Source organism: Ascaphus truei, chromosome 1 (assembly GCF_040206685.1).
Source record: "Ascaphus truei isolate aAscTru1 chromosome 1, aAscTru1.hap1, whole genome shotgun sequence".
NCBI classification, from domain to species: domain Eukaryota; kingdom Metazoa; phylum Chordata; class Amphibia; order Anura; family Ascaphidae; genus Ascaphus; species Ascaphus truei.
The window spans coordinates 522,651,091-522,664,535 of record NC_134483.1 but is presented as its reverse complement, the minus strand read 5'-3'; the positions used below and the strand labels follow the sequence as shown (position 1 = coordinate 522,664,535).

Below are 13,445 nucleotides of genomic sequence, written 5' to 3'. Positions count from 1 at the left end.
ATGAACATAGTTCTGTAATATCTAAATTCTGCATTTATCATATTTATTTATTACTTTTTATTTCTAATTTTTTAGATTGCAATGTTTATTTCAAAAAATATTTGTTCTTTTGTTATTATGTTTATTATTATATTCATTGTGCTGGTTCACATAATGTATTAGGTCAGCCTGATACAATATCTAATAGCAAATTATATCCAACAATGTATAAGAGAATTATTGTTTGTCATTGAAACTATGCTTCCAATATCGCTATACACAAACATCTCTGAGATCATACAAGACTATTTATCAATCCAATCCAATTAGAAGGGTTATAAAACAATAGGGGACCGAATTTACTTATAAACACCAATCCCATATAACTATCAGTGCACCTTATATATAAGTCTAGTTAGAACACGGAGATGTTTCTGTATTAAATGTCTAGAAACTATGTAATGAGTAATCAATAATAGTATAGCTATGCCTCTATAATACTACATGTAGAAGGCAGATGGGCTCAATCACTTTATTAATGATTGCGCCTATTACAATGTGCTTTGAATCACGAACTGGGGTATTTAAAGGATCAGATACAAGCAGCACTTATCCTTGACGAAGAGAGACATCATTTGTACTTTCGAAACATGTTGGAAGGTTTTTTGGCACCGTTGAGCCACCGTAGCAGAGGACCAATACCGGTTACGTCATCACGCCAGCGGATCGTGTGTATTCCAGGAAGCATTGCATGCAGGAACACTGAACCGGATCCCCGGCTGCAGAGACGAATATACCACCAGGCGAGCGGTGATATCAACGGCCAAGACCAGTAAAACCAAGTGCGTATTTCCTATTCACTTTTGGTGAGTAGGTTTTCAATTTTAACCAGGCGGAGCAAAGAAAGTTACTGTTGGACTAAGTTCCGAAGCGCAGGAGTGGGGATAGTGCCTAGGCACTTGTCCATCATTCATTCATTTTTATTATATCAATTTGTATTATTATATGTTTGTGCATTAATTGTAATCCATGGTTATTTTAACCTTGTTATTTTAATATTGTAATAAATTGCTCCTTCATTGTTTATCTTGTTATCCCTTGGGTGATACACAATTGCAGGTTCCCTGCATGTTTTGTCTTTTCTTTTTCTCCTTTTCCTGAGGTCACAGCTCAACATAAGAAATTTCTAGTACAATCTTCTTCACCTCACCTCAGCGCCAGAAAAGATAATTTCCAGCCTTCAAATCCAATTCTGGGTAGAAGATACCAGAACAATCTTTTCAAGGCAGCTCCAGGACTACCAATTGGACACTGTATCTAAGGTTTATTGTCTGTCATTTATTGTTGTTTGCATAAGCGCTGATTTTACACCTATTTTTTCACCTACTGCTGCGACACACTTTATTCGAGCAAATACCCAGTATGTACCTGGCAGATACCTGGAATGCGCCGCTCCTCACCTCAGACAAGCCCCGTTGCGTTTGCCTTCCCAGCCATGGTTCATGCCTGGCTGACGGGCGGCTGATCTGTTAAATGATAATGATTAGGATTTAATAGGCTGCAATGCTTCGCGTGTCTACCAGATGGCATAAATTCATGAATTGTAATGCAGTATATATATATATATACTGTGCAGTATTGCAGCCAGCGGGAATAAAATGCTTCAATCCCTGCTTGGAAAATAACGCAATGCACTCGGGCAGAAAACAGTCACAAACCTTAATACACCCGAGTATACCCGAATTCGTGGGACTAGCCGAGCTCGAATAAAGTGTGTCGCCAGTGTATTGGGAATCACTAAGTAACTTCTCCCTGAAGACAGACTTAACTTCAGCACAACTCATAGTGATATAGAGGTCAGGCTCCTCCTCCTGTTTTGAGGATATCACGATTGGATCCTCCGAAATTTCTATGAGAGGGGTAGATAGGTTAGCTATACTGATGGCTCATAATCCTCTGCTGGTTCTGCAGGCGGGGGCATAATAGGCTTCAACAACCGGGCACCGCAACAGTCACATAGGGGTCCCCACGTCAATGCCTCTCTAGAACAGTCACAGGTGGTACAGAAACATCGTATATACTGTTTTCATTCCACCTCGGTTGGCTCGAGGCCTAGCGGGAACTGGGATAGATCGGCTCCCTGGATATAGGCTTCTTGCAGGCAGGTGCACATTAGTGCAAGGGCATCCACTCCTGGCACGTGCCAGGGCACATACACATTAGGGTGTACCCCATGACAGTCTATTACCTCATCAACGTATGGTTGAAGATCACAATGTTTGCTCCCCCTGGTGGAATGTGAAGGAGGGGCAGCACACTCTTTCAAGGAGTGATTCTGGCTCTGCACTCTGTCACTCAGTTGGCGGGGGTGGGGCTTAGGTTTTCCCGCCGATCCCGGACAGTTTTCTGCAAAGTCATTCTGCGCCTTGAGCGCAGTACCACGTGCACTCTGTTCACTTACGGGAAGTTGCCATGGCGCTGGGATACTTTTGTCCTCTTGGTCCGTTCGTGGGCCTCATGGCTTGCGGGCCCAAACATGGTGAAAAATATGAATTGAACAATTTGGAAAAAATTGGAACAGGGCACCCCAGGTCTATCTCAGCAGCGCCTCCAAATGTAACGGTATTCCCCCCCCAATCGCAGATATATTGTGGGTGCAAGGAACATACGGTGTTACCAGGTGTGTGGTGCGTTACCTGTTGGCTCACAGGAGGGCTGAACTTCCGCCACGGGGAACCTGGGGCAATTATGATATTATGAGTAATCACTTTCTCGGTGCAGTGCCTCCACCTGCGATGGCTCCCACCAAAGGGGGAGTAGTTCCTCGCAGAACAAATACAATAATCACATACACTGTATGTATAATAACCAAGGTCTTTTACTAACGTGCAAAGCAAACATGTAACATCAATACCACCATAACAGGTGTCCCTCTCTAGAGGAGACACTAACTGCGTCGCGCAGGACGCTTCTTCAACACCAGGTGATCCCACCCAGTGTCCATAGAATCCCCACCCAATGTCCCGCACTCTTGCAGAGAGAGGCAATGGGTGACTGCGCAGTCACTATTATACTAAGGGCCCATTGGTGTATATGTATAGTACCTGCCGAGCACTCCGGTGCTCGGAGCCGCAACAGCTTCACAAAGGATCAGTCGTTCTGGGATCCCGTCTGATCCGGTCCGTTGAATCCTTGCTTGGGGTACCCCAGGGGCGATCCCACCCTGGAGATAATCTCTGGTCTCTGGTACTGACTTGAGCCCAAGTCGTCTTTCGTGGAGCGCAGCAGCCGCTGTGTCCCTGTCTATCACTGGCACTATGTGACACGGTCCCTAACCTAGGGCCTGTCCCTGTAGAACCACAAGCTGGGCAATGAGGACCTACCTGGGATCTAATGGGTTAATGGTCTATCCCGTCCCCCCCCCCTAGCTCTTCCTGGTCCTGACTCTAACTAACTATTGGCACTTACAGTAACTTGCTACAACCTACTCGCTACCTGCAGCTAACGTACTGCACTAACACTGTGCCTGCCTGTCAGACCTCACGGCACTGACAGCCATGACCCTGACAAGACAGCACACTTGGCCCGTCCCTGATCAATTACCCACTAATCTGGTGGGGAGTTACACTCGCTCCCCGCACCATTCCTTCCCTCACAGCTCCCTGGCTCCAACTGACTAGCCTGCTGCAAGCCAGCAAAATTGTATCTCTTTGCCTGCCTGGAGATCCTAAGCCCTATTGGCTCCCTGGCATCACGTGGTGCACGCAGAGGCTCCTGGGACTCGTAGTCCCTACCTAGAGCCTTCCCTGGTAGGCTAGGGCTTCGCGGGCTTTCTATCTCCTGTCCTGCACCTGTGCAAGCTATCTGGGGCTGCCTCAACCTTTCCCTGACTAGCCTCACGCTCGCGCGACTTCTCCCTAGCTCCGTGAGCGCCGGGATCCCTGTGACGCGCGTGCAGCCTTGGCAACCGGCTGCACGCATCCCCGGCAACCCCCGAGCCGGGACCTGACCGCCCTCACCTCTGCGATCGCCGGGCGGAGCCGCCATTGGACTCGGCGGCACCTGCGATCGGCAGCTAGGTGAGGGGGGTGCTGACAGGCTGGGGAGACCTGGCTACATATACTTAACAACCTATTTACTTTGGGGATTCATACTGGAATTGGATGTCTAGGTGCACTTTGAAGTAGTCTGTTTTCACCCCTTATCTTTCCCTATGTTACTAACCAGGGATATTAGACTGTATTTTTGTTGGGCACCACAGCCGAGGGAGTCTGGACTTTACCAATAGCCCAAAACTCCATTGTAATGTACGAATTATCCCGACACTTACCATAGGGTTATTAGAGGGATCTACTGTATTCCACGTCGCTGATTTATTTGAATACCCTTTATTTTAATTGATTAGGATAATAAACTGTTTTTCTTAGATGTTATAACATAGCTATTTTGGGAGATAGTGCCCAAAACTGGGTTTACTTTTCTTGTTTTAGTATACCTCTCACCCCTCTACCAAGAGGCGCACCTCTCCCTATACACAGAAAATTAGCTGAGTGGGGGTAACCCCCGCCCCCCTTTTTGGAATAAAAGGAATTCAACAGGAATGTACAATGTTAGCATTTTTAAAAGGTACAGTATGGAGCTTCATAATTGATTTTACAATTGATCTTTGATTTTTAATCTTTTCTAGTGTACACATTTTTGCTGACTTTTTAGCTAATCATTATTAAAAGTTACTTTTTAGGTTTCTAATTGTTTCACTTTATTAGACTGTGTAGAATGCAACAGGTTGGGTTTTCCTTTTTTCTCCTTGACACATTTTTCCTTATTGACCTGTTAACACCTACAGTACTTTATCTCTACATTTTCACATACTCTATACTGTATATATTAGGCTGAGAGAGTGAGGGTATCACTGGATCCCTTGTGGATTGAGCATGCTTTTCTGTTGATCTTAACTCTGCTGTAAATATACTTAATCATTTTAGTGTGCAATGCATTCACCTGGGAAATATAATGTTCACTGTAATGACTCCGATACGCTCTGCTGCAGCACAACCCCATATAAACTCTGGCAATGACCCACGCTCTTCCAAAAAGCAGACTACTGTATATACTCAAAATGTTAAATGTAAACCAAGGCATCTAAAAATATGGGAATGTGCCACCAGATAGTAACGCTCAGAGGGAAGAAAATTATAACAATATCAACAATGTGATTGCATTCCTTTAAAAACTAACTGTACCAACAGCCATCCTCATAGGTTGTGTAACTCCGAAGTAGTGACGGTGTATGTATACGTAATCAATTAATTATAAATAATACAGTGGACAATTATAAAAAGGGGCTCCAATCCCATTGTCAATGAACCCCTTCAGGTTCCAGCGCCCTAAACTCCTTTGTCCCACTTTTTACTAATGTTTAAAGTCACTCCCTAGCAGCAGTAGGCAGCACTGGCATGGGGTTGCTAGTTGTGGTAAGCGGGTCTGTTCTCTGTATAAACTAAAGTTCAGCTAATGTCACATAAATATATATGTATAATTAATTCTAAATTAACATGTTAAATGTGGCATCATGGTGGTGACAGGACAGATTTTGTCTTTCTCCCCTGTGTGCTCGTGACCGCAACCCTCACCATGGTTTCATCTAAACTAGAAACAGACACCATTGCAGCACTACCTAAAGATATATTTCATTTAAAGTTTGTTTCTCACCAATTCAGTAGAAACCTTCATGGCAGAGCAACATAGCAGCAGGCCCTCAACACACTCTTTCCTCTAACATCTTTTATGAGATGACATCACTTCCTCTGAGGAGACACACTGCCACATCCTATGTTAGAGAGAGACACTAGAAATTGCACAGTCATACAATTCTGTGCAGTCGTCTAATATGGTTCCTCTTCATTCATTCACAGCTCGTGACACAGTGACAGAAAGAACCCAAGTCACCGAAGTAATTATTTGAATGAACATGAACCTTTTCACACCGCCACTTGACAGATTGGTTGTATGATCCATGATGTTGGAGCCATTTGCACTAAAGAATTAGTCAGACAGCTCACTGGCAAGTAAACAACTGAGGCATCCGGATGCCACAAATGCCAGTTCAAACCCCACTTCCCTTTCCTCCATCCAGCAACAAAGCGGGTGGAATTGAGAGAAAGAAAGGTTGCATTTTGCATGTAGGCCTCTAACATGTATTCTGCACTTGGCACCTCCAATTCAGACATGATGGCAGCTTCACATGTACCATACCAAAAGGATGAAGCATTTCTCAGTGAAGAGCCCCAGTGAAGACGTTAGGCAGGTAGGCCAGAGAGGAGAAGGTTGCAACCGTCAAATCATGAGATACTGTAATGCAGGCATTCATACTCTAAGCGTTTAAGTTGTGGAAGGAGGAAAGGGTGGATTTTGTCAATTAATATCTTTTGGAAGCTTTTCAATGGCGAGTAAATAAAAGACACGTTTTTCATTTTCAATAAATAATTTTTTTTTAGCTTCTTTATTGTTGAATGTATGTATAACAAACCATTAACCAGATAAACCAATACATTATTTACCACTGTAAATAAATTAGTTGTATGAATAGAGAGCCTGAAGCATCACAAAAAATAGGTAAGACTAGTTAGGCCCACTTCTCAAAAGCTTTGTCATAAATTAAAATTGATTGCCACAGTGGCAAAAGTGTCTAAAAAGTTTTGTTTAATTAAAAACGTTTGTAAAATATAATTGATATCTTTGATGTGCAAATGGGAATCTTTTTCTCATTTGTCATTATAATGAGAATATAACTTTGGTATTAAGGTAATGTGCTATCATTTTCCATCCTCTTACTCTGGATTTTGATGGCTCTAAGTTCAGCATGTACTGTATACACGACATCTCCTCTGGAAATGAGCGTTTACAACTCCCCATACTTGCTGTGTTCCTGAAGTTTGGCAGATGCTGTACTTCACTGCTATACTGACGAACACCTATAATCTTGTATGTCTTCTTCTCAAGTAACTGAACATGAAGAATCGTATGTGCTGCTACTCTAGGTATGGAAATGAGTTACGCTACATCACCCAAACTGATACCTTCCCCTTTTACAGATAGTTTTTGTGCAGGCAGTTGATACAAATGTGTCACTGTGATGGACTTTCGGTAAAGGAACCAAGGTAGAAATCAAACGTAAGTACATTTTGACAATTCCATTTTTGCTCACTTGTTTAACTGCCTTCATTATTTATTTTTCTTTACCCATTTGGTGTTTGGAAATCCAGGTCTGGTTACAGTAGAAATGTAGAAATGTACTGTTTTTCTTTCGTTTTGTAGCCCATAGACTTTGATATATAGACCACCTAACCTACATAGAATCAGCTTATGAACATGTCCATTGGATAGAACCCTTATAGGCAGTGTAGGTTTTTGTATTGGGTGTAGATGGGAAGTGAGCACTGTGGTACACTTTTGGTAAAGGAACCAAGGTGGAGATAAAACGTAAGTATGTCTCATCACATGTTCTACCTACCACAACCTAGGTGTTTTCTCATTCTTTTGTTTTACTTGAGGTAAGTGTAATGGTGTGTGCTGTATGGAAAAGTTCCTCAGAATGTATACGTTTCTACTTGTTTTGTCACTAAAGTTAAGTGATTTAAAAAGAAATTAATTCTAAAGCATTATCAGTTAAGCCAGGAGTTCTCAACTCCATTCCTCAAGTCCGACAACATGTCAGGTTTTCAGGATATCCCTACTTCAGCACAGGTGGCTCAATCAGAGGCTGTCTTAGACTGAGCAACCTGTGCTGGAGCTGGGATATCCTGAAAACCTGACTTGTTGTCGGACTTGAGGTCTGGAGTTGAGAACCCCTGAGTTAAGGTGAATATAGAAGGAACATACTGTTGAGTATTTGTAATGGGGTCTAACTGTAGATAGTCACTGTGGTTCACTTTCGGTAAAGGAACTAAGCTGGAGATAAAAAGTAAGTGTGTTTTTCTTTATTTTTATAAATGTAACTTTTACATTACCCATCTTTCATGGGCTTATATGTATTTTTTTTTTAAGATTATTTTGTGAGAAAAAAAATAACTTTTTAAAAAATGAATTCGTAATAATCCAAGCTGTTAAGGGAGTCCCTCCAAATTTTGCCGAAACACTAGATTATTTCATAGAACTAAAATTACAACTAAAATGTGCATTTTAGCACAATAATCTCTGTTGCAAAATGTTGATAAGTTGCTGTTTGTTTTTCATTGTGAAGACGGTTAGAAAAGTTATAAAAAATAATTAACATGTTTTGTTCACAAAGTAATCAAAAGTCTCCCATATAATTTGAGAGTTAAGGACAGATATGTTTTTTTTATTATGAGATTGTGTGGTAAACTAAACTTTATCTTCCTATTTTAATGTTATTTATGTACTCACCTCCTGTAAACATAGTATGAATGTGTTTAACGTGTAATATGTCCATTATGGCATTGTACATTGTGTAGTCTGTTAATTTCCAGACGAGCTACTATAAATTTCAGTAAACTACAGTAAAATATTTAAATAAACCAATAAACCGCAGTTCAGAATTTGGTAAATAAGATAAAACAGCAAACAAATATATGTAAGTAGATGCCAGGATAATGAGATGACCTGCTTTATATTTCATTAAGAACTTGGCCGCACTTTTCAGTTAATGTCAGTTAATGTACAACATAACCATGTTTTTCTAATGTTTATTTTATTTTTTATAACATTTCATGTATACACAGAAGTTAGCCAGTCAATAAGGTTAAAAAAAAGTTTGTTTGTAAAAAAATAAATAATAATTATTGGGTAGAAACAATTCTTTTATTTTCTAACGTAATAAAAAAAAATACAAGACTATAGGACCATTGAGACTATTATGCACTGATGTGTTACAACAATATTATTGTGCAAAGTAGAGTATTGTTAAGCTTGTATTCTTGGATTCTTTTTTTATTATAAAATATTACAAGGCAGAAAATGTCTCGTGCAAAATGCAAGAGTTACATCCAAACTATAGGAACCCAGCCACTGAGAACAATTCAGAAACATTTTGTCCCATTGAAAACAAAATAACACTACTCAACTTCTTTTACCATTGGACATGATAATGTAATAGCTATATTAGTCATATTCAATATATAGCAGAAAGGAGACGAGAAAGCTCACCATATACACAAAAATAATAGCTCGCAATTGGCCAGTGCACACGTCATACATGGTATATAAAAAAGATACTGCACCAAAATCTATTGACCAGGGAAGGAGACCCAGCATTATACAGGTAAATAAACAGTATAGATAGAAATGTATCTCGAATTCTGTTGGGGATTTCTTTCTGATCGTCTAAAAGCATTTTACAACAACAAGATTTTGAAAGCTAACATACAGGGGAAATGTTAGCTTCCAAAAGTATCCAATGTAAAATGTTACTCCATTAACATGGTAATGCGAACAAAACTACTACAATATGTTAATATGGAGTACTTCCTCCTGTACCAGCACACGTTCTTGCCGGAGAGACCCCGCTGGCAGCAATAGGTTAATAAGTCTAGTGTGGGGTGGGTTCTCCGTAATGGAGTTAACGATTAGGTTAGGGCATTATATATGATGACTAAGACACAACAAACACAAATACGTACTTTTTCATGTTATTCCTATTGCATTTCTGCAGATATATAACTACTAAACCTTGAATGTTTTTTTTCTTCATTACTTTGTGCTCTTAGAGATCATACTTTTTTTCAGCCCTCTTCATTTTATCTTTGCACACCTGCTACTCACGTTATGCTTAAATAAGTATGAAAGCAAAAAAAAGTAACTGAAAAGAAGAATGAGGTCTTTGGTGTAACCAGTTCTGTGTCCCGTATATATGTTTTTCTACTTGCTAAATTTACAGTTAAGTTGATTTGCATTCGAAATGTTTTGCTAGGATATTAAAAAAAAACCTCTCGTATTGTATCAGTCAGTATATCTCTGTAGCATTTCCTGCCTGAAATGTAGGCTGCAGGTTATCTTATTCTTATATACAATATGACTACAAGGAATGGTTAGACATGCAGTATTAGAAACTAATGTGCATCTGGGGATAACTTTCACGATGGCTCAATAAAGGTAAGCACAGCCCCTCAGAACGCTGCACATTTAGCTAACGAGTTTGAAACCACAGATAAAGGTAATTATTATTTTATTTGTGGTTTTAAAACGTAGCATGGAAACAGGTGTGACCATGGGGGTACTTCATCTGAACGTTGATAAAATACCAGCAGATTTCACAATGGTAGATATAGTTGTACAAATAACACCACTTCTGGCACAATCATATTGCACATGTGAATGAATAATATCTATATCAGTTAACATACTGAAAATCGTGTGAAGCGCTTCTCGCAGAATAGTGCTCAATGTTCTTTATCTCTTTGGTGCCTGAACAGTCTGCAACATTTTAACAGTCAGAGACATGTAGGGCCCCTGCTATTGAGAGGATGAACTGTATGGCTTATTCTTCTATGTGACGGCCCTACCGGGGATAAATGACTCCTGTGTGCTTGATCAGTACTGGCACTGGCATTACTAGGAAATCAAGAACTCAAAAAGATCTGGAAACATTTACTTTGAAACCTGCTGCTTAATTAAATGGAGAATTCAAATAAATCAGACGGTAAAATGTGTATATGGAAATATAAATAAGAAAGATGGGAAACTAGTATGAATTATCATGTTCCCAGGGTAACCTTAATATGGAGTTATTTGAAATCCCCAGTATTTTGTTTATAAAATGGTACTTGTCTGCAGCATATTTTCTAAAGCCCAAGAACAGCTGGTAAAATGATTATATTTATTGGTGTGCATGCAATTAAAGGCCATTTTCTCTCAATTTCTTACAGGAAGAGAAGATGCCAAACCCTTAGCATTCATCTTTCGACCCTCCAGTGAACAACTTGAGAAGGGAGAAGCAACTGTTGTGTGCTTGGTCAATAACTTCTATCCAGGGGATCTGAAAGTAGAATGGAAGGTGGACAACAAAGATGTTACCACTGGTGTGGAGACGAGTTCCAACGTGCCAGATACCGACAACACCTGGGGAAAGAGCAGCACCCTAACTTTCAACAAGCAGTACTGGTCAGAACATGAAACGTACACGTGTGTGGTCACACACAAAACCCTGACCCAGCCTCTGCTAACGAGCTTCAAGAAGTCAGAGTGTTCTTAATAGAAGGATTCAAGTCCTAATTATTCTACCTTATTGTAGAAAATCTTTTGCTCTTTTGCTATTTAAACTGTTCTTGTGCAAGTGAGTCTTGCAATATGTTGATTTACAATGTAATACAGGCCCCAGCCACTGAAGGGCCAAATAACAGCTCATGCCTTGTAATGAATCATGGTTCCTTTCACTGTTTCTCAGCAATATTCTGTATTATTGTAAAGCTTTAGATCTTTGCATTCAAGTAAAAATATTTTCTGCTTTTATTTTGTCATGGAAAAATAAATAAAAGAGATTCTGCTGCAAGAACTGTACGTGTTTGTTTTTTGTTTGTAACAAAAGGTGTTGAAGAACTAAACTTTCAGAGAGGGATCTCACATCAAACTGGCATTTAATAAACAATGAATCATTTCATCAAAGTAACATCAAGAATTATAACAGACATGTCCATATTCTGTAAGATGCAATAGTGCCAATGTGAGGGCACAGAAAGCCCCGTTCAAAACAGTTTATAGAATAAGGGCCAGTGGTTTTAACAATATGACATTCCAGAAAAAAAAAATTATATATATATATATATATGTATACTAGGTATCCCCCTGAGGAAGGTCCCATTTTGGAGGACCGAAACGTTGGGTTTCTTGATGTACCACTAATTTCACCAATACACTTTGTGAAGTTTTCTACAATTGAGTGCTGTCTCTTGCTTTACCAGACCTTGGAACGGTAACGTATGTCTACATATATATATATATATATATATATATATATATATAAAAATATATATATATATATATTTTTATATATATATATATATATATATATATATACACAGTATATAAGCGTATACTCATTATTGCTGACAGTTTGTACAACATTTATAGTGTATATTTGTATACAGTACGTGTTATGACATACACATAAAATACATTGATCCAAGGAGCAATCTGATCACCATATACTGGAAACAGGAATATGTGAGCAATACAATATATTTTTCTTCTGGATATATATATACACACACACACACACACACAAAGAGAGTCCGCATACACACCTCTAATTAAGGGTATTCACAAGACCATGCAATATACTCTAAATCAGGCCTGCACAACTCCAGTCCCCGAGGCCCGCAAACAGGCCAGGTTTTCAGGATATCCCTACTTCAGCACAGCTGGCTCAATTAGTGGCTCAGTCATACTGCTCTAAATAATAGAGAATGGTCGGTGCTCAGAGACAAAGGTAATTATAGCACAAACAAGACAAAAAATAGTCTCAGAAACGAGCACTCCGAATATCCGAATATCCACTGGAGAAATTAAAAACTTCAATGTCTATACTTATCACATGTTAAAAACATATAAAACCAAACCGAGGGGGGGAGCCCTCAATAAACACAGCGTGCATATATATGAAGACTGACAGGCTAGGCTTGCTGCATCATCACCCTACATAGAAGTTGGTGCAATAAGATAAATTATACAAACCTAGGAAAAAATAGTATTTTGCCAGGTATGCAAGACCAGCCAGTCATCAGTATACTCAACAGACCTGAGAATGTAAATCCAAGTAACAATATCTTAGCACATATACACCATGCATACCATAGAGAGATGTACGTCTGGTAATAAGCACATAGGGAAATGGATAGATAGCAATGGATATAAGGGAGACAAAAGAGTCTCAAAATACACTGGATCAAAGGGATTCCCTCAATTGCTAAACAGCTATATGTAAAGTACAGTAGTATCCAGTGAATACAGAGTTTGCACAGAACTTCATGTTGTTACAGGGAGGAAAAGAAACAATGTTCATCCCTACAAGAAAGTCCTGGGTATACAGGAGAAATGGTTGTATAATGTCTCCATACTGTATATACTTATCCGTTTTGTGGTGAAAGTGTTGAAAAAGTCCTCAGGTCCGCACAGCAGTACAGTATATAGTATAGCACTAAATAATGTGTCTGCGTCAACGCCGTGAGCTCCCACTCAACACGTGTTTCGCCTTTCGGCTTCTTCACTCCGTGACATTAAAGTTTGTAATTTCTCTAGGTTTAAAAAAAAGGTGTATACAGTGGTACACACAACACAGCAGGGAACTACCCGCTTATGAACAGGTCCTACAGCAGCTGCAACATTGAAACAATACAGGTTCAAACTCACAGGGACAGATTTATCATTTGTTACTGAAATCAATAGTACACAATGTCTTGCTTTAATAATTATGTTGTTTGTATACACAACTATTGTATCAGTTGTGCAGCAGG

At 39.7% G+C, this 13,445-nt stretch overlaps 1 gene segment (V, D, J or C); it reads left to right on the top strand.

Moving 5' to 3' along the window:
• The window catches only part of LOC142466718 (Ig kappa chain V region Mem5-like), a 278,826-nt gene extending 267,338 nt beyond the window's left edge, over nucleotides 1–11,488 (top strand). Inside the window, 2 exon segments of the V gene segment in view lie at nucleotides 7,911–7,942; nucleotides 10,863–11,488. Coding sequence covers nucleotides 7,911–7,942; nucleotides 10,863–11,188 — 358 coding nt within the window.
• The last annotated feature ends 1,957 nt before the right edge of the window (nucleotides 11,489–13,445 follow it).